Source organism: Phocoena phocoena, chromosome 14, assembly GCF_963924675.1.
Source record: "Phocoena phocoena chromosome 14, mPhoPho1.1, whole genome shotgun sequence".
NCBI lineage: Eukaryota > Metazoa > Chordata > Mammalia > Artiodactyla > Phocoenidae > Phocoena > Phocoena phocoena.
The window spans coordinates 51,351,176-51,371,680 of NC_089232.1; the positions used below are offsets into that span (position 1 = coordinate 51,351,176).

Genomic DNA, 20,505 nt, shown 5'->3' on the forward strand with positions numbered 1-20,505 from the left:
TTTAGGGCCTGTGGTCCTCCAGGAGGAGTTGCTAGTAGACATTTTCAGGACTGCAAGAGAGAACCGTGTCCTAGCCTCACTTTACAGGGCCCTGCTCTGGTCCTTTTCCAGATGCACACCTTCATACAGGGCCAAGGGGACCTCCCTACCCAGAGCCCATACTCCCTCCTACTCAAGACTCCTCTAGGTCCCCAGGATCACAGAATTCCTTGCTCAGATAGCACAGAGCCTGCTTCCAGTGCCTGTTCTGGCTTCCTTCTCAGGTCTACTCTCCAGGGAGCAGAGTGTCTCTATAGGGTGCACGCCCCTAGACCCTGAGGGATGGTCGAGAAGCAGCTATTTTGGGGGCTGTTGATGGACATGGTTACAAGGACCAGAGTGAGTGCACATATGGATGCCAGCCCCCTTGTAGTGTATGCTGGGGCTGACGGTGAGAGGAGAAACAGTGGGCTGTGGGTTAGAAGATGACTTCCTCACACTTCATGATCTGGTGTGGAAATCTGAAGTTCTACAATTAACCTCAGCCTTTGGGGTATTATGAAAGTTTATTTGTCAGGGTAGGAGGATAGAACATATTTTATTTGTTAGCTTGATTTATAACTTTAACACATTTAACATATGCTGTATAAGCCTCCATTCGTACTCTTGGCTGAGTCCACAAATGTTAGGGTGGGCCTGAGCAGCTGGAAATACTGATCAGGATTTGAGAAGAGATTTTACCTCGGGCCATCCATATTTGGGGGGGATCAGCACAGAGCCACTGCTGTGGGAGTGGGGAGGGTGCCAGAGAGGGTGTCAAAATTCACAGGAGAAGAGAGCCATGGCCTAAACCTGGAGGCGTGCCATCTTTTCGGCAATAGGTGAAGGAGCCAGCCAAGGAGGCTGCAGAGAAACTACCACAGAGGTAGGAGAAATACTAGGGTAATATTCCAGAAGCCAAGCAAGAAGAGTGTTTCAAGAGGAATGGAATGGTCAATAATGTGGACCGTGTACATAAAGTGATTAGCACAGGGCCTGGCCCGTGGGGAGCATCAAATCACCAGTGGCTGTGAATGTCACGATGATGATAGAGGTGATGATGGTAATGACGATGTCTCTGTTCATTTGTGCTTCTTCTCTCTGCTTCAAACACCTTTTCCTCTTTCTCCCCCTTAACCCAAATTCCTACGGATCACATTCTCTAGGAAGTCTTCCTCTTGTCTATTATGTTGTCCTCCTATGTGCTCCCAGAGTCATTCTTATCATAGCTCATTCTTCTCATTGCACATTTACAGCACATAATAGACTGCTGGTATTTATTGAATGAGTGGTCATGGTTTCTAGGGTGACCAACCATCCTGGTTTGCCTGGGACTGTGTGGTTTTAGCACCGCAAGTCCTGTGTCCCAGGACACCCCTTAATCCTAGGCAAACCTATATGGTTAGTCACGCTAAATTGACATCTCAATTTTTTTGAATGAATAAATGAATGAATGGCAGAATGTCAATATCAAAGTTAATGACCCTCAACTTTTCCCACACGTATATGAGCATAAGCCCATTCAGTAAGTCTGGAGGATTCAGTGCTTTCCCTATACTCTTCACTCCTCATCACACTGAGGTTGCTGTGGGCGAGACATTCTCATGACCTGGTTGGATTCCTGTCCCAGCTGGTTTCCCCCATAGTCCTGGAAGGGGATAGCTTAACTTTTCAACCAGGGCTCCTTATCTGAACCGCAGAACAAGAAGATCGTTTGAGTACTATTTTCTGAATTCCCTCCAGGATGGCACGTTAACAAGTTCCATTCTTCATGCATAGGAGAGAAGTTGATGCATACTGTTGGTGCCTTAGGGCATTTAGGGCTTAATTCTTTCACCTGTCAAGAATCACATAGGGCCTACAATCAAGAATGCCACTGTGACTGTCCTCTGCCCTTGTTCATAGCACAGCTGGCTGGAGGAGAGAAACTATGGGAAGGAAGTGTCAAAGGATGGGGCTTGTGTCATCTCTATTCTGCAAATTGAGGAACTGAGGCCTGGTTAGGAAGTGCATTCTCATTTTCCCAGGATGGACAAAGGTAGAAAGCTGTAATGTCTCACCAGACAGGAGAGGAAAATAAACAACCAACCACCTCTTAGGCCTTGATGTAATGGTGGTCACCAGCTTTGCTTCTCAGCTGGAAGTTGCCAAAGTCAGGCTGTACTGTATGTCATCTTGTGGAAGATAAATTCTCTATAAATAAATTGATTTGGAACAGTCTCAAAAACACAAAAACCACAATGGCTTTAAATGTACGTCTTGACTTTTTTTCTCATTTTCTTTCTCTTATTGGAGAGTTCAGCAAGGAAGTTTCTGCAAGAGAGGCCTTGCTGAAATTCAACCTAAAAAACCAGGAAGAACTCTTCTGTGTTCTCTTTAACAGACATATTTCATTACCAAATATTTGTTTAAAAGCTCCTTGATTCAATACATACGTCTCTAAGCATGCACCTGTATATTATACTCAAGCTTGTTATACGTTATGCATCAATCCTTTTAAAAATTCATTTTCTAGAAGAAGTGATTATTCGTTTTGTCATTCAATTTCCCATCATTAAAAATTTCATATGTAAAAGCACTGCATACTGATGGGGTAAAAAACTGTTATAGCCCTTCCATCTGAGGAAGAATCAGGGACAAATTTCTGAGGAAAATCTTGGAAAGACTTGGGTGCTACCACAACGGAGAGTGATGGAATGGTGGCCTTAGGGCTCTGTTTTCAGCTCAATTCTGAAGCAGAGGTACCCACTTTTAAGTAACATTCTCAATGGTACAGTGTATTTCATTTGTGGGGTAACTTAATTAAGCCCACCCACTCCGCCTGTGGAATCATTATATCACATTAGCAAGGACAATAGAAGCATGGGGGTCCTGAGTTTTTACTGAACAGTCATTTATCTGAAAGGAAGGTCACAGGGTTGCCAGTACTAACTGAAAGAGCACTTACTTTGTGTCTGATTTGTATGACTGAAACAAAGAGAATCCATCTCCGGCCTAGTAAAGGAAATACTTTAGATGGCTTGAGAAAATGCCTAAATTGTTTAAAGCAGGTTAAATTCCACTGAGTCTTTCCAAGTGGGTGCAGATAAGCTGTTAGAGAATATCTTGGTCTTGCTGGGCAGGAAGGTGTTCTGGAAGGATCCTTCTCAGTAGGCAGATTTTACCTTGGCTTGCTGAAAATGCTGTTCACTAGGTTTCAAGCGTCCACCTGGCTGTGCTTTTTACTGGAAAATTCTAAAGCCTTGATGTGGCCTAAAAGGATTCTTTCTGGACAGTGGTTCTACCAACCTTCTTGAGGAACTGCAGTTTGAGCATGACCCTTAGTTCCTTTCTAACTTCCCAGCACCCTCTCCGGAGATCGGCTGGCCCTGGTAATGCCAAACCACTGACACTCCTCCATTGTGCCATGCAATCGCATGCCTCTGGGCCTTTTGCTCTGTTCTTTCTTTCATCTAAACTTGCTTCTCTCTTCCTCACTGGCTTTTCACTTTTTCCTAGCCCATTATCATGTCAGACTCAATTTAGGAGTCATGTTCTTTGGGAACCCTCTTTGGAACCTCTGTGGTGAGCAAAGGTCCTCTCCTCTGTGCCTTCTAAGCCCCCTCTAAGGTAACAATGACATTATATTCGAATGAGTTTACACAGTAGGTAAACTATTGCTATTCGTTTGTTAAATATTCCAGGTTATGCACACCCTTGTTTATTTTGGGTGGGACCAAGGAGTTAATTTTTTTTAAATGGGGGGAAATATACGAAACAAGAATGACAGAATGCTGTTAACTGGTAAAGCTGAGTGATGGCTACTTGGTTAAGTGATGGTTATACTTTTCTCTCCACTTGTATATAGCTTATGTCTAAAGTTTTCCAAATAAAAAAGTTCAAAAATTAAAAAAAAATTTCATGTGTGATAAAATGCACATAAAATTTACCATCTTAACCATTTTAAAGTGTAGGGTTCAGTGGTACTGAATACATAATGTTATTCAGCCATCACTAGCTCTTTTCATTTTCATTCATCCCAACTCTTTTCATCTCGTCAAACTGAAACTCTTATCTATACCCATTAAACAGTAACTCCCCATTCCCCGTTTCCCTGACAACCATCATTCTACTTTCTGTTTCTGTGATTTTGACTATTCTAAATACCTCATATAAATGGAATCATACAGTATTTGTTTTTTTGTGTGACTTATTTCACTTAGCATAATGTCCACAAGCTTCATGCATGTTGTGGCATATTACAGAATTTTTAAGGCTGAATAATATTCCATTGTATGTAACAACAAGCATATACCACATTTTGCTTATCCATTCATCCACGGATGGACATTTGGGTTGCTTCCACATTTTAGCTATCGTGAAGAGTGCCATGAACATGGGTGTACCAATATCTCTTCAAGATCCTGCTTTCAGTTCTTTCGGGTATATACCAAGAAGCTGACTTGCTGGATCATATGGTAATTCTATTTTTAATTTTTTAAGGAACTACCATACTGTTTTCCACAGTGGCTGTACCATTTTACATTCTCGCCAACAGTGCACAAGGGTGCCAGTTCCAAAGAGCTAACTTTCATGTGGCTTTAGAAATGTTCTATTAAATCTGAGAGGTTAGCGACCCAAAGGGGCAAATTCATTATGAAATTCATTGTGACCATATGTATTATGGTTTTATTATAATAACCACTTGTTGGGTGCCTACCCTGTGCCAGGTACTTCAACATTTTACCCGAACGCCAGTCTCTATATGATTTTAATTCTTACAATAATCTTTCAATATAGGTATTATAAAACCTCCATTTCACAAATGAGGCTAAAGATTAAATGGCTCATCCAAGGTCATACATCTAAGAAAGTGGCCCACGATACTCATAACCAGGTCTCACTCCAAGCCAGACCCCTATTATTCCACAACATCAAGTGGCTATTGGGAGTGACTAATCCCACAGAATCCGGGATACTGCGCTTTTTCAGTGATTTTTTTTTCCTCCCAGTAAATTACCCCAGACAAACGCGGCGAAAGGGAAGTATAAACGGAAGACCCTTTCAGATTAGTCAGCTGAGCAGGTGCGTTCGCCCTTACTCAGATATTCTCGGGTTTTGTGAGGGAGTAAAATGGTAAGCGTGTGGCCGCCACGAGGCCAATAACCGAAGCTGAGAAAAAGAGCGCGGGGTAGGGGTTTCACTGGGTCTTTCAGCTTCATTCTTAATCGGCGTTTTCGTAGACTCCTATACCAGGGGCGGGAAAGCGCGCGTACGACTGTGGAGAGAAAGGATGGGTGGAGGAGGAAGACTCTCCAGCCAAGCGCAAAGCAAGCGACTCCGCCGCCTGGCGCAGTTGCCAAGACAGTGCGGCCAGGGCAGCAACGGCACAAACGGCAGAAACCACACCGCGTCCCGGCGGCGGTGGCTGCGAGCCCCAGTGACGCATTGCAGGTACGAACCAGCCAATCAGAGGCCGGTTCAACGATCGTCGCGTTACGCGTCGCTACCACGATGCTCTTCCGCGCCGCAAAGTAGCGCCTCTCAGGCGAGACTCCACCGGCCCTTCAACGGCTCGCTGGGAAGCGAAACCCACTTAGGCCATCCGTTCGCCCCCCTCCCTTTATTTCTTGTATCGTCGACCACACAACTGTGGATAAAGCGGTCTCGAGAGGAGTTGGAGTGCAGGGGGTTGGCCGGGACTCGTTTGTGATGTTCCGTTATCTGGCGTGCGGCGGAGGGATCTGGCGGAGGGAGGTGTTTATGAGGCGCTGGGGGCGGAGGAGGAGAATTAGTCCGAGTGGAGCGAGCGAGCTGAGTGGTTGTGTAGTCGAGTCCCGGAGACCGGTAGCGCTTGCAGCATGGTGAGTGCGTCGCTAAGCTGCCGGCGCTCGGCCTGTGGGGGGAAGAGGCTGAAGCGAATTGACGAAAGAAAGGGAACTTGCCACCCTCACACCCTCCAGGAGTGGTTTTCGCCAGGGGGATGGTGCACATGAGGCTGGGGGCGCCCGCGGCCGTTGTGTCGCAGGTGCTTCCCCACCCCCCATTCTCCTCAGGGAGGTGTCCCCTAGTGTACTGGGGGCCGGGCGCACCGCCCCCGGCTCTCTGGAGCTCCTCAGGGGCTGGGTGAGGATGGAGCCCGGGCGGGGGGCAGGTCGGCCTCCGGGGGAGGCGAGAGTGGAAGGGCGGGGGTGAGCCGGAGCGCAAAGCTTTGGGTCGGGCATCTCGAAAGGTCAGCCCGGGGCCGGATTCAAAAGCCCAACGGACGGTTGGTGCGGACGCCAGGAAGCGCTTTTGTTCGCGCGCGGCCGCCTTGCGCCGAGGGGGCGGGCGGGAACGCGCGAGGCCGTCAGCCCGCAGCCCCGCGGGTCAGGCCGGGAGGGGGCGAGGGGCGGGCGCGCTCTGTGGGCCGAGCCCGCGCGGCGCGGGGAGCGGCCGGGGGCGGGGCGGGGCGGGCGTGGGGCTGGGGCCGCCGCCCGCCCGGCTAGGCTCGCGCCCCAGCTGCTGCGCTGGCACCTGCAGGATTGCGGAGGTCTGGGCGGCCCGCGGCGCTGCGAGGCCGTCCGTTCCGGCATAGGTTGGGGAGGGCAGCCTCGGCAGGTTCCCATTCCCCTCTGGCGGCGCGAAGGAAGCGGTGAATCCTGATCCTTTTGCTCCCTCTGCGCCTTGATACCTAATTCCACCTCCCAGGCTGGACATTTAAAATAAAAAAATTTTTTTAAAGTGGTTTTGTCGTTGAAGGAAATGGCTGTATATCTGAAGTCAGGCGCAGCCTCTCACTATTCATCTCGTTAGAGAAAGCCAGTGGCTCCAGCTAGGGTCTGAAAGGCGTTTCCTGTTCACCTACCGAACGCCAGCTCCGGGGTGACTGTCGTTCTGTTGTGAAAGTCGGTCTTACTCTCCTGTAACAATTGGAAGGATGCCTTTGAGTAGGGCCACAGTCCTCTTCTTGAGTGCTCACGTGCACGCTGAAATGTTAAAGAACCACTACCACACACAGTGTTGGCCCGCTCCAACCCCCTTGAAAATAACTGGTATTTCCGTAGAGAAAGTGCCAGATATCTTAACGTGCAGTTCACTTCATTTGTACAGTAATGGCTGTCAAAGACCGTCGTGAAAGAATGGGAACAGGGAATTTTAAAAAGCATTTTTCTGTCACTAGAGACCGGAACTCCAGTTCTTTCCTGTTTTTTTTTTTTTTTTTTAAAAAAAAACAACTAATGAGGGCGGTAATTTGCAATACTTATTTTGTCGTTTCTTCTGCCAAGTGGTTACGGGAGATGGGTGTGTCCAGGAGGCAAGGTGACATCTTAAACAGTTGGGAATCCTTGCCAACTGAAACCTCCACCATGTATGGGTGTGGGGAGAGGAGTTCGCATTTGTTTGATGTACTCTTCTATCTTGATATTCTAAATTATTGTAAATTTGAATGTGCTGGTTGAGTTTACTTTTAGGTGAAACAAGGTGTACACTATAGGCATGTAATTAAGATTCAAAATTGTGGGGTAAATTTTTTTTTTTTTTTATTTCTCATATGAAGGTAAGGTTTCTTCCTGATTAGTCTGATAATTGAGTCAAGAGCTCAAATGGAGTGTCTTGGTGAGGCATAGAGTTTGTATCTACCCTTCGGGGTCCTTTGCCAAGGGTAGGCTTTTGTAGTTACTGCTCACATCATTGATGTTTGGGGGGGGGTTTCAGTTAGTTAAATTGACAGTCGTTAACTAATTTGGGAATTGTCCTCAGGTAATTTTATAATTATAAGACCTGACGATTTAAACTTAGGACTCTGTAAAGTCAAAGAATGAACATGTATTTGATGTGGAAGTGGAATAAGTTTGCTCACATGGCTCTTGGGTTTACATATAGTTGATGGCATGCTCATTGAAGGGAGATTGAGTGCATTAAGAAGACTTGAGGCTGGGGTGATAAGTAAAAGATGTGAAGAGGTAGAAAATTCGGTCACTTCAGTCTAATTAAATATCCCATCGAACAGCAAGAAGATCTGTTTCTACTAGACTGAAGAAATTCACCAAGGCTCTATTAAAATATAGAAAGTTCTAGATTCGGCTAGACTGATCAAATTAGGCCTTTAGTAAAGGTAATTTTTAAGAAGTAATATCTTATAGCGTTTTCTCTTTGGGGCCAAGATGCCGTATAAGTGCTGTTCTATCAGAATGAAAGGTATCTTAAACTCTTACTGAGATTGCTTTTGATATAGATAAAACAAATACCCTGATTTCTGAAATTGTAGAAAAATTTTTACTTATGAAGCCTTTGTTGTATCTAAGTAGCACTTGGAGTAAACAGGAATCAATGAAGGGTGGAAGTTCGTTTCATTTCAAGCCTATGGACTGATATAAATTTTGGATTATTTTTAAACCACCTTTCACTAGATATACTCCAAGGGTATCCATACTTACTTTTGAATGCCATTTGGGAAATGTTTAATAGGTATGTAATTTCCTTAAGGTCACACATGTAGTCTAGATTAGTAGTGTTTTTCTTCTCAGTGTTGACAAATCACCTGCATTTCTCCAAAATGCAGCTTTTAGTCTAGTAGGTCTGAGGTGGAACCTGAGAGTGTACTGATGCCTAGGAGCTTTCTCTAGAGTTGACAAGAGCAACAGGAAGAATTACATCAATATTTGTATTTGTAGAAACAAAGGAGTAAGAACTAGTCATCTCTCTAGTGAGTTATTTACTGAGACAAACATAAATTTTGATGAGCTTGAGTTTTCCCAAAAGTATAATTCTTCTAGTTCTTCTACCAAGAAAATGATTCTCTCCGTAGACAGAAATAAGAACCAAATTTCTTTGTATTTCTTGGAAAAGGCTTACAAATTACAGTGCTAGGGAGCTTTGTGTTCTTGCTTTTAGTAGACTTTAATCTGAGTGTTGCTGATAAAGGTTATTTTAAAACCTTGAACTCTGGGTTAGTAGTAAATACAAAAAAATTGTCTTTAAGTTTCCTGAAACATTACAAGCAATATCCAGCACTTTCAGGCTATGTAACTTAGTCTCCTGTTTATTCCTTGAAGCTCATTTGTGATCTTTACTGAGATCGCAGACAGGATGGTGTGGGGCCATTAAAATTTTGACTTTTCGAGCAAAATTGGATAATTTTAAAGTTTTCTTCCTGAGGCCTTCTCAGCTTTCATACAAATGAGTCTTCTCAAAATCTCTTCCCGCACAACTTGTCGAGAGAAAAATCCCTGCTGTTTCTGCGCGTAGCAGTCATTCCTTCAGCTTTCACATGTGCTGCAGTGTCTTCCACACATTTGGTTTAACTAGTCCTAAACTGATGTGTCTTGCCACATCTGTCCGTGGGCTTGCACCTTATGGTTTCAGTTTGTGGAAGTAGATTTTCTCATCTTAAAGTTAACATGGAATGTGGTGAGGTTGCTGTAAAGGGCTTGATAATGCCCCACCTGTCTACCTTCTGTGTGGAAGTTGACCTAGTCAGGTTGGTGTTTAACATTACATTGTAGGTTCTTTGGTTAATTAATTTATATAAAGTAGTTATCACTGAACTCTTTGGGCTAGCCCTTTACATAGCTTCTCACTGTGCACAATAACCCTTCAAGGTAGGTATTAATATTCTGTGTCACAGGTGGAGTTGACAATGAGAGGTTGAGTAACATGTCCAAGGTCACAGCTATTGAGTGGCAGAGCTGGGATACTAGCCCGGTGATGACTCAAAGCACCATGCTTTTTTCTTCCACCATGCCATGTTGCCCTTCTTTCAAAAATGATAGACGTCCAGCAGAATGGAATGAGACTAGAAGTAAATCATCTATAGCCTCTAACAAAGTAAAAATTAACTCAGTGGATTTTCCTGGGTTTTAAATCTTATTCCTAGAGAAAACAATCGACTGATTTTATACCAAATACTTGGAGGATTGGGATTTGTAAGGAAAAAAGTAGATAATTTTTATTTTATAAACGTCTGCATTTGAGCTTAATTATTGGCTCTTCAGTTTTAAGTTACTAGACTATTGGCTTTTTTTCTAAAGCAACGAGTTGAGTTTGCATCAAGGTCAAGTCAAAATTGTTTATCAGGGAAAGAAACTTCTTCTTTTCTGGGTTTCTTCTCAAATGTTCTCATGCTGTCTCCTAGAGAAAAAAATGTGATGCTATCCTGTATTAAGGTTTTATCCTTTCCAGGGGTGTGTTCACTTAAAATGAAGGAAACCAGGCAGTGCTTATTACTCTTCTCATACCAATAAGTGAATGGATTAATCATAGTACACTTGACTTTTGTCGGTAGGAATATTAGATAGGAGGCTATTTCTTGTCAGTGTCTCTGGATATATGTACCAATAAGCAATGAAATGTCCAAGGATGAAGGCCACATGAAGAACAAGGAGGCATGTTATTTTGCAAATATTTTCATTATATTATGGTGTGCTCTGAATTTAAAATTGAAGGTATTGAATATGTCTGACACCTTAGTGTTTAATTCTGACTCTACTAGTTAGTAGTTTTGTACTCCCGCTCACTGAAATTTAACCTGAGCCTTTCTCCCCATCTGTAAGATAGGGTATTAATGATATTATTAATACCATTAAGGGTTGTTAAGATCGAATAAAAACAACACATATAATGGGTTTTAGCAAGTGCCTGAATGTGTTTTTTTTAAAGTAAAAACAAGTAACATTTCTCCATTTGCTAAAAACATCACAAATCTTATGCTCACTTTGGAATTTCAAACTTCAAGAGAAAATAAGTAGCTGGACTTAACATTTTGTAAGTAATGTACTTAAAATATTCAGAATCCTGGATTCTCTGCAGTTGCATGGCAGGTGAGGAGGAGTAAAAACTGGTACTTTTCATGTTGCTCCAACCAGGACAGCTTGGATTTTTGTCTTTTTGGTAGTTTTGCTTAGTAATTTTGTTGTTATTGTTGAGGTTTGGAAAATGTCCAAGTGAAGTATTTAGCCACTTACAGGGGAATTTTAAATGTAGTCCTTGTTCATTATTTTTGATTCAATGGAGATTTCTGGTATTAATGGTTTGTATTTACCTGAGGAGGTGAGCTTAAGTTTAGATATCTTAATTTTGAAAAAGGAAACATTTCTATTGGATCTATCCTTGCTTTAGAAGAATACCAATTCCAATTAAACTTTCTAGTGTGCTAGATTTGCTTTTTAAAATTTTGTGTAAAATTAGACTTAAAAACGTTTTCTGAAATATTTTCATATCTTAAACTTGGAGGCGAGTTAGCTTAGCTTTGAAGATAAGATGTGTGCATTTTCTGCCCACCTGTGTTTGGTACTAAGGAGTGTTGAACTAAAGGTTATGGAACAGGGTGAACCTTGAATGTTTTTTTTGTTCTTAATATTTATTTATTTATTTATGGCTGGGTTGGGTCTTCGTTGCTGCATGCGGGCATTCTCTAGTTGTGGCGCACACAGGCTACTTATTGCGGTGCACGTGCTTCTCATTGTGGCAGCTGCTTGTGGAGCACGGGCTGTAGGCACACGGGCTTCAGTAGTTGCGGCACATGGGCTCAATAGTTGTGGCACACGGGCTTAGTTGCTCCGCAGCATGTGGGATCTTCCTGGACCAGTGGTCGAACCCTTGTCCCCTGCATTGGCAGGTGGATTCTTAACCACTGCACTGCCAGGGAGGTCCCACCTTGAATGTTTTTAAACTTGTTTCTGTAAGTGTTAAACTACATACTCTCAAGCCACTTAACTATTTCTTTGATCTCTTTGTAGGCTGACCAGCTGACTGAAGAGCAGATTGCAGGTGAGAAATTACTTACTAGATTATACCCATCGGATTTTATTATAAATTGATTCGCTGTTCTCAAAATAAGGTACTTGTATGACAGAATTAACTTTGATCTACGTAGTAGATGGTAACAAATGAGTGTAATACAGTAATTGAACCTACTCTGGCAAGTGAGAAAGTAAACTTGACTATGAAAGATGTGTGGGGCTAACTGTAATTAAAGACATGTTTTTAGGTTATGTGGATATACTTTTGAGCCTGGTAGGGGTGGTCTTTGTTTTTCTTAGAGATTATCTTGCTGTAAAACATGAATTCTGGGCAGTTTTTAACACTTCAGCTTCATATCAGTCTCCATAGGAAAAGAGGCCAAATAATAGTTAATAGGTAACTCGAAATGTAAAATCAGAAAATGAATGTTGAATTTACCCTGGTTTAAAGTAGCTAATATTTTAACTTTAGAATTGCATATATGGTCATTCAGGGAATAACCATTTCTCTAGTGAAAAACTTAGATCCAAATGTTAGCATTCTACTTTACAGATGTAGTCATTTGAATTTTATCTTAAAAAGCAGTGACAGCTGTTGAAATCAGTTTTAAGTTTTGTATCCTTTGATTTGCTATGGAAGTATGTGAAATTGCTACGTATAACTTGATGAGATGTTGTTAATATGCCGAACCATTAGTACTTTTGATTTTATTCTACTACTTTGAGATGGTTAGTTAACATCAAAATGTTGGGGAAACTTAATAAATGGTGTTTTGTTTTTTTTGATTGCAGTGTTGAAATGCTTTTCAAACTCTATTCCTTAACTTTGATTTATAGACTTATTAACAAAAGCATCAAGCAGTTTTGACTGCCATAGTTTTCCTGGTAGGCAAGGAATTTCAAGAGCTCAAAATCACTAAAGCTTTTTTTTTTTAAATGCTAGAATAAACAGAGACCCAGTTGGAACTGAGCAATGTATCCCATTTAAAGTAAGCTCCACCCCTCATACACAAATTTGGTGGAGCCAGAAATCATTAGTCTCCTCAAGTACTCATCACAAAATAGTATTTGCTAGGACTGTGTAAAGTAGAAAGCTATTAGCATTAAGGACCAATTTAAGCAGGTTTTGTTTTTATTTCTTACTGTGTGCATTTGACTTAAACTGGGAATTTGCTTTTTAGGGTTGGTAAACTTGCACGTATAGGGTGTGTTGAAGTAGTCAAGCACAGCTTTGGAAATAATTTCTTTATTCATATATAAGTGTATTGATGAAATGTAGATTATTCTGGAATAGTTTTCTATACAATGTCTTGAGGAAATGACTTGGGGTATTATCTCCACTCTTAAGTTCTTACCTTCTCTAATACACCTGTCTTTGCCTTTCATTTCTCAGTTGTCCCAGTCAGGTAGTTCTGCATGGCACAGCATGTTCACTTCAGGATAGAAAATGTATTCCTCAAGGTGCCAGTCACATAGTTGATGCTCATTACTCCTCTCCCAAACACACATGCAACTAGTTTGTGTCTGTTAATATAAGAGGCTCAATCCTCTGGCTGATTGCATTTTTGTGAAGAATACTTGTAGTTCATGGAACATTGTCTTTAAGATAAATTCTGTCTTTTCATTGGTTCCTATCATACAATTAAATTTCTAGTGAGAGTGGTAGGAAAATCTATTTTAGGTTCTTTCCATACCCTGCCTTTTCCTAGGCTTTTAATAAAGCTGTTCTTGGATCCTAGGTTTAGTGAACCTTTAAGGTAGAGGAGCCAAAGCTTTTATGCTATTAAAATAAAAGTCCTGTGAAATTGGGGACCTTTTTATTTTCTCTTGTATCCCAGTACCTCCCACACAGTAAGGACTGAATAAATATTTCTCTTTTTTTTTTTTTTTGCCATTTACAGTTTTATTAAATTTCTTTAAACTTTGAATAAATATCTTTGAATAGATAAATTTTCAAAGAGGTGTGTCACACATATATGTTCTAGAACAGTACCTACCCTATTCCTAAGAATTATTCTGCCTCCTCCCAAAGTCCCCTCTCAATATCTACCTTTGAGGTGAAGGCAAAAAATATTTTTAATCTGGTAAATTGTAATTGCTGGTAACCAGTTAATATCTTAGAGTCTTAGCTCTACTTGTGCTAACAAGCTTCATACATATAATGCAAGGTTGAATATACTAAGGTACTTTTTCAGTTGGCTTTATCTTCATCTGATAATCATTACTACTTCAGATTTGAAATTCCTCTAACAAATAAGTCTAGAAAAAAGTATGCTTATTGTTTAGGTGAAGTTTCTAGAGTTGTTTACGTTACCTTGGTCTTAAAGAGCAATCCAGAACAGTCTAGTGTGACATCACTAACAAGTTAGTTTTGTTGATGACTCTGCCATGATGTCATTAGTTGTTGGTATTTAATATTTAAAGGAAAAATAATTTTTTTCTTTAAAGAAATTTATGCCTAAACCATTAAACTTTTAAAGTTCAGTGTAGGGATAAAACTTATTTGATAAAAAACTAATCTTACTCAACAATAAAGGTTTGGTACATGGCCTTTAAAGGATTAATAAGTTCGGAATTTTTATAAATAAATAGAAATTGATAAACAGGCATTTGATTTTTCTTGTGATTGTTTCATGATGACCTGTTTTAATAGAATTATAAGTTTATGTAAAAAATATTTAGAAAGGTATCCTGGGGTTGCTAATGAACAAATAAAACAAGTAATAGTATGATTTCTGAAAGTTTCAACTTGGGCATAACTAGAATGGATTTGGGGAGGTTCCATCAATTATGTTGAAGATAGCTGTTCTGTGACATTCAGGACCTGTTTTCTTATCGTGAATTGAGGTTTTGACTCCTAGGTTTATATTCAACTCATTCCTGGGAAATAACTGTTTAGAATGATATGCTTCTATACATTAAGATTAAACTGTTCTGAAGCACAGGTGGAGAGCTATAAAAGCAGGTGAAATAAAATTGTACTTTTCAGTTTATTATTTTAAGTTTTTGCAGGTGTTTCTGCCTCTTTAGTGTAAAAATACAAATAGAGATTTGGAATAAACCTTGACCTTCAAAGTATTTTTATTCGTTCCTTTTTGTATGCATGAAGTAAACACTAGTTACAGCATAGAAATGGTTTTATTTTCTGCTTTTCACTTATTCCAGCAAATACTTTAAGAGTTATTAGATGTTTAAACTTCTTGAAATTTAGAACACACATACATAAACTTATAGCATGCATCTTTCAGAATTTGTCCTTTAAGTTAAATCACGTAGTAAAATGATTATGGCTAGTTATACTGGGAATTTTTGTACATGATGGTGGTGTTACACGATAACTGTATTATAGTACAGAATGTAATGTAAATAAATACAAATCTCTAAGTACTTTAATTTTCTTGGAGCCTAAGTTATTAGGTGATGGATGCTACTGTGTTCCGAACCTAATAGTTTATATATTTCTAGACAGTATTTGTACATCCTGTTTTTTTAAAAAACCTGAGTGTAAAATGGAAATGTTTTCATCAAATTCTGCTATTTGTAGGACTCTGATTTATTTTTGTCATTGGGTTGGTCTAGGTTAGTACTGCATATTTTCATAAGATCAATCAGTAGTTTGGTACTAAGCTTCTGATATCAGGTGAGTTCCTCTGAAGACAAGTAATATTTAAATGAAGTGGAATGTTTAGCACTCAGTAGTAGTAAGTGGCACTTACTACTTACTGAGTGTAGCAAACTGTAACTAGTCAGTGATACCTGGTCTAAAGCTAAGCAATTAAAAGAATCAAAGCAGAAGAAAATAATGTGATAATCCAAAAAGGTAATAGGACTCAGGTAGTTGTGTGGGTAATTTTAAATAAAGAATCCATTTGGAGGCTATTGTGATAGTCCAGATAAAAGATGATAGGGTCATTAGCCAAAATGTTGGATGTAGAGGTGAGCAAAGAATCAGGCAGTATTTAAATAGCAGAATTCAGCAGGCCTTGACAGGTTTCAGGGAAAAAGAATTAAGGTAAGGTGGCTTTTGTTTGCATTCCTAGGGTTGCTGAGGAGTATAGAATTGATTTTCATTAAGTCTTCCTTGAGGTCAGCCAGGGAAGATGTCCTGTAGGAGTGAGAAATAAAAATATTATGTTGAGAGTGATGAGTGGACTAAAGATGTGAAGTCTTCATTATTAGTGGGCATAGATGAAATGGCCAAGGAGAAAAAAAAAGGATAAGAAAATTGGTCACGTCTATATGTAAGAGACAAATAGGAGCAAGACCCTTTGGCAGTAGGAGGTAGAAGGTAAATTACTGTTATGAAAGCCAAGAGAAGTTTGAGAGTTTTCCAGTGTAGCTGTGGATGCTGCAGGAAAATGAGACCATCTTTTTCTCGACATTTATTAAGTACTTATTTGCCAGGCATAGTTCTAAGTGCTTTACCTATCCTAATTCTTAAATTTAGGAAGTAGGTACAATTATCCCCACTTAACACACATGAGAAAGCTGAGGCAGAAAATTTGCCCAAGGTTATTTATATTACTAGTAAGTAGCAGAGCTGGAATTTTTTAGCCCAGGCAGTTGAGTCCCAAACTCCGTTTTTAGCTTCTGTGCTGTATGCTTTTGTGTTTGCCTGCTGACTGGGCCTAATATCTTTGCTAGCTTTGTTAACTAGCTCACTTATATGCCCTTGCACTACCAAATTAAATCTCTTCTTTAGTTTCTCTATATTCAGGTATTCTGGACTGTTGCTCCAGTAGCTTTCCATGTAATCTAGTGGTGAATTGAAAGCAATGTAATTTCACAAGAAGATCTAAAAGATTTTAGGCAATAATATATCTCACTCTATTATAAGCTTGGGATTTTATATTCTGAAGAAAGGTCTAAATTTTGTTTTCAGTGATACAGTACTTAGTTAAAACTGGCCATTCATATCTTGATCATCCCATTGTTAACATCATTATAGATTATTTGGTCCCTTCTATCTTCCAGAAAAGGAAGCTGGCCTATTGCAGGTTCTGAAATTTAAATTTTTTTCTTTTTAATTTAGTAGGTGATTAAATAGACTTAATTTAAACTTTGGGGATTACTGTAAGTAGTACAGTTGCTATATAGAAGTATGTATTTAGTAACAGTAGTTTTCCTTTTCTATTCTGAGTGTAGGTTAGATCTGTAATTTTGAATTGTGTTCCACAGAGCAGCTTCAACAGAAAATAGAGAAGCCAGTCATCTGGGGCTTTGAGTGTTTTCCTCTTTGAACAATAATTTGACTCTTATCTGGACTAGATTTTGAGGTTCCCTGTAAGATTTTAGATGAAAAAACTCTCAGATCAATACATGAGCATATGATTAGCTAAAAATGTTTGAAATACCACAAGGTTTCCCCACCTAATCCTTCAGGAATCAGAATCCCATTTCAGGTCCTATCTCTCTATATATGTTTGCTTTGACGGTTGATGAATACATTTCATTTAGGAGGTTACTTTTTTATTGTTAACCTGTACATTTGGATTGTGGTCTCTCTTTCAAACAGAATTCAAAGAAGCTTTTTCACTATTTGACAAGGATGGTGATGGAACTATAACAACAAAGGAGTTGGGAACTGTAATGAGGTCTCTTGGGCAGAATCCCACAGAAGCAGAGTTACAGGACATGATTAATGAGGTGGATGCTGATGGTAAGTCTTTTTAGTTTCAGGGTTTGGGAAGGGGGAGTTGAAGAAGTGGCATTTAAGTTCTGTTGTAATATTTCAACTAAACAAACCATTTCAGGTAATGGCACAATTGACTTCCCGGAATTTCTGACAATGATGGCAAGAAAAATGAAAGACACAGACAGTGAAGAAGAAATTAGAGAAGCATTCCGTGTGTTTGATAAGGTAAGTATCCAAAGACTGGATTTGTTCAATTTTAATTTGAGGATAAAAAGATACCAGGACCTCTTAATCTGTGAAGACTTGTTTTTCTGATGATTTACCAACATATTTTAATATCAAGCAAAAGCTTTTTAAGAATTCAGTGTAGATGGAAGTTTCCAAATAACATATATATTGCATTAGTTTTGTAGCGAAAGAGGCATCACTTGACTATGGAACCAAGAAATTGTGATTTCAATACAGAATATCCTGCTTGACTCTCAGTGACATTTAATATATAGGTCAGCTATTTGTAAACTCTCTTTAGTTTGTATAGATTACTAACGCATATTTTGCTCCCTAATGTGAAGTTTAATAAACTTCTATTCCAACTCGTTACGTCTATAATTTTGCTTAGACATTTTACTACATTTTTTTGTAGGATGGTAATGGCTATATTAGTGCAGCAGAGCTCCGCCATGTGATGACAAACCTTGGAGAGAAGTTAACAGATGAAGAGGTTGATGAAATGATCAGGGAAGCAGATATCGATGGTGATGGTCAAGTAAACTATGAAGGTAAGTCTTTCACTGTCACTGCCGTATTCTGTGTTTTGACTTTAAGGTAGAGGTTCTTGTTAGGTATCTGATAGGTCAAAATTAGTGACATTCCCCCCACCACCAGAATTGGAGATGCTAAAACAGTTACTGATATTTACCAACCTTTTGCTATTCAGAGTGTTGTGCACAGATTAGGCAACAGCATTGTCACCTGAGAGCTTTTTAGAACTATTTATTATCAGATCCTGTGCCTTTACTTAGAATCTACATTTTAATAAGATTCCTGGGTGATTTCATAATGCACATTAAAGTTTGAGAAGCACTACACTCCAAATTATGATAAAACAATTTTTGTTAACAATTGTGGAACAGTGTGAAAAGCTTCTTCAAACTTATTTCACGATCCTCAGAGTTAAGGTGACTTTCTTTCATTGGATTTTCCTTCCCTCTAATTAGCTTTAAGTCTAAAATTATACATGCTTCAGTTCAGAAGTATCATTTGTGATATTGAACTAAGAGCAAGAATGCTTTTTATTTGTAATAGCTTATCTAAAGCATTAATTTGGTTTATTCATTAATAATCATAAATAATTTTGGTTTATGAAGGTCCAGCCTTGGCAGTAAACTAGCTTTCTTCTGTATTTCATGATAAATTTGAGGAAAGAAAGGGGAATGGAGACTGCTCAGTGATTGAGTAAATGTGATTGGTTTTGTCATTGACTCAACATTTTTGTGTACTTCTGACTCAACATTTTTGTGTACTTCTTTTTCAGAGTTTGTACAAATGATGACAGCAAAGTGAAGACATTGTACAGAATGTGTTAAATTTCTTGTACAAAATTGTTTATTTGCCTTTTCTTTGTTTGTAACTTATCTGTAAAAGGTTTCCCCCCTATTGTCAAAAAAAATATGCATGTATAGTAATTAGGACTTCATTCCTCCATGTTTTCTTCCCTTATCTTACTGTCATTGTCCTGAAACCTTATTTTAGAAAAATTGATCAAGTAACATGTTGCATGTGGCTTACTCTGGATATATCTAATAAGCCCTTCTGCACATCTAAACTTAGATGGAGTTGGTCAAATGAGGGAACATCTGGGTTATGCCTTTTTTTTTTTTTAAGTAGTTTTCTTTAGGAACTGTCAGCATGTTGTTGTTGAAGTGTGGAGTTGTAACTCTGCGTGGACTATGGACAGTCAACAATATGTACTTAAAAGTTGCACTATTGCAAAACGGGTGTTTTATCCAGGTACTCGTACACTATTTTTTTGTACTGCTGGTCCTGTACCAGAAACATTTTCTTTTATTGTTACTTGCTTTTTAAACTTTGTTTTAGCCACTTAAAGAAAATCTGCTTATGGCACAATTTGCCTCAAATCCATTCCAAGTTGTATATTTGTTTTCCAATAAAAAAATTACAATTTACCCAACTGTTGCTCTGAATCTGAGTCATTTACTTAACTTGAGGTTAAATAATTTTGAGAATCAAGTGGGGAGGTGGTTTCTACTTGGTATAATTTAAGTTTAGATAAGTAATTTTTTTGACTACTTAAGACTGTTTGGTTTTTAAATTATACTTCCTTCAAAAGGTTTAAGTGAAAGATTAAGAAACGTTTTGTAAGTGTACCTAGCATGGGGACTGGCATAAGGTAGGTGTTCAGTGTTGCTGCCTACCTTTTTAATATATTTTTCAACTTTGGCATTTGTTTGTCCATATAGACTTCAGCCATGCAGTGATTTTTTTAAATGTTTGTGTTTAAAAAAAAAAAAAGTTTGTGTTTAAAAACACAAAAAATCCAAATGGGGGGTGGGTCATTATGTTTTGCCTCTATTTTTTAATGTTTTATTCAGTGCTTTTTAATTCTACTACCAGAAAACAAAGGAGAATTTTCAGTTGTGCCTGCCTGTCTGCAACATACTTTTACAAATAAGGTATCTTTAGTAGTGGGTTGACAGTAACTAAACCTTGTTTTAGTATTTGCTTGCTTCTAAACTATTGCTTTCTCTGTAAACTACTCAAAAGGTGGTTATCAGGGTTTCTGTTTTTCTAACTACCTTTTAAATACTTACGGAAAGATTGCATAGCAAAGCAGAGCCAAGATTAAAACATTTAAGTATAATTGTTACTTGATTATTACAGCCACAAGGTTTTTAATTTCCCAGGGGCGCAATTTGTTTACTGTGCATCTTTGACTATTTTAATATCACTGTTATTAGTTCTACAGGAAAATGGAAAACTGGATGGTCAGTGAAGGAAAAGAGTTAAGTATGTTTTAGGTAGGATGAGGGAAGTTAACAGGAATTGATAGGCAGGCAGTACTAATTAGGAAGAGCTTCATTAGATAAGAGTTTAGTCAAAGGTGGGAGAAGATTCATGTGTCTAGCTGTT

The 20,505-nt window shown here is 39.3% G+C and overlaps 1 protein-coding gene across 1 annotated transcript; it reads left to right on the forward strand.

The window, feature by feature from the left end:
- Positions 1-5,508: 5,508 nt before the first annotated feature.
- Positions 5,509-19,546, forward strand: CALM2 (calmodulin 2). Its single transcript, XM_065890724.1, has 6 exons — positions 5,509-5,861; positions 11,718-11,748; positions 17,236-17,379; positions 17,474-17,580; positions 17,999-18,134; positions 18,890-19,546. Exons 1-6 carry the CDS (start codon positions 5,859-5,861, stop codon positions 18,916-18,918), a joined length of 450 nt encoding a protein of 149 aa, XP_065746796.1. The 5' UTR covers positions 5,509-5,858; the 3' UTR covers positions 18,919-19,546.
- Positions 19,547-20,505: the final 959 nt, after the last annotated feature.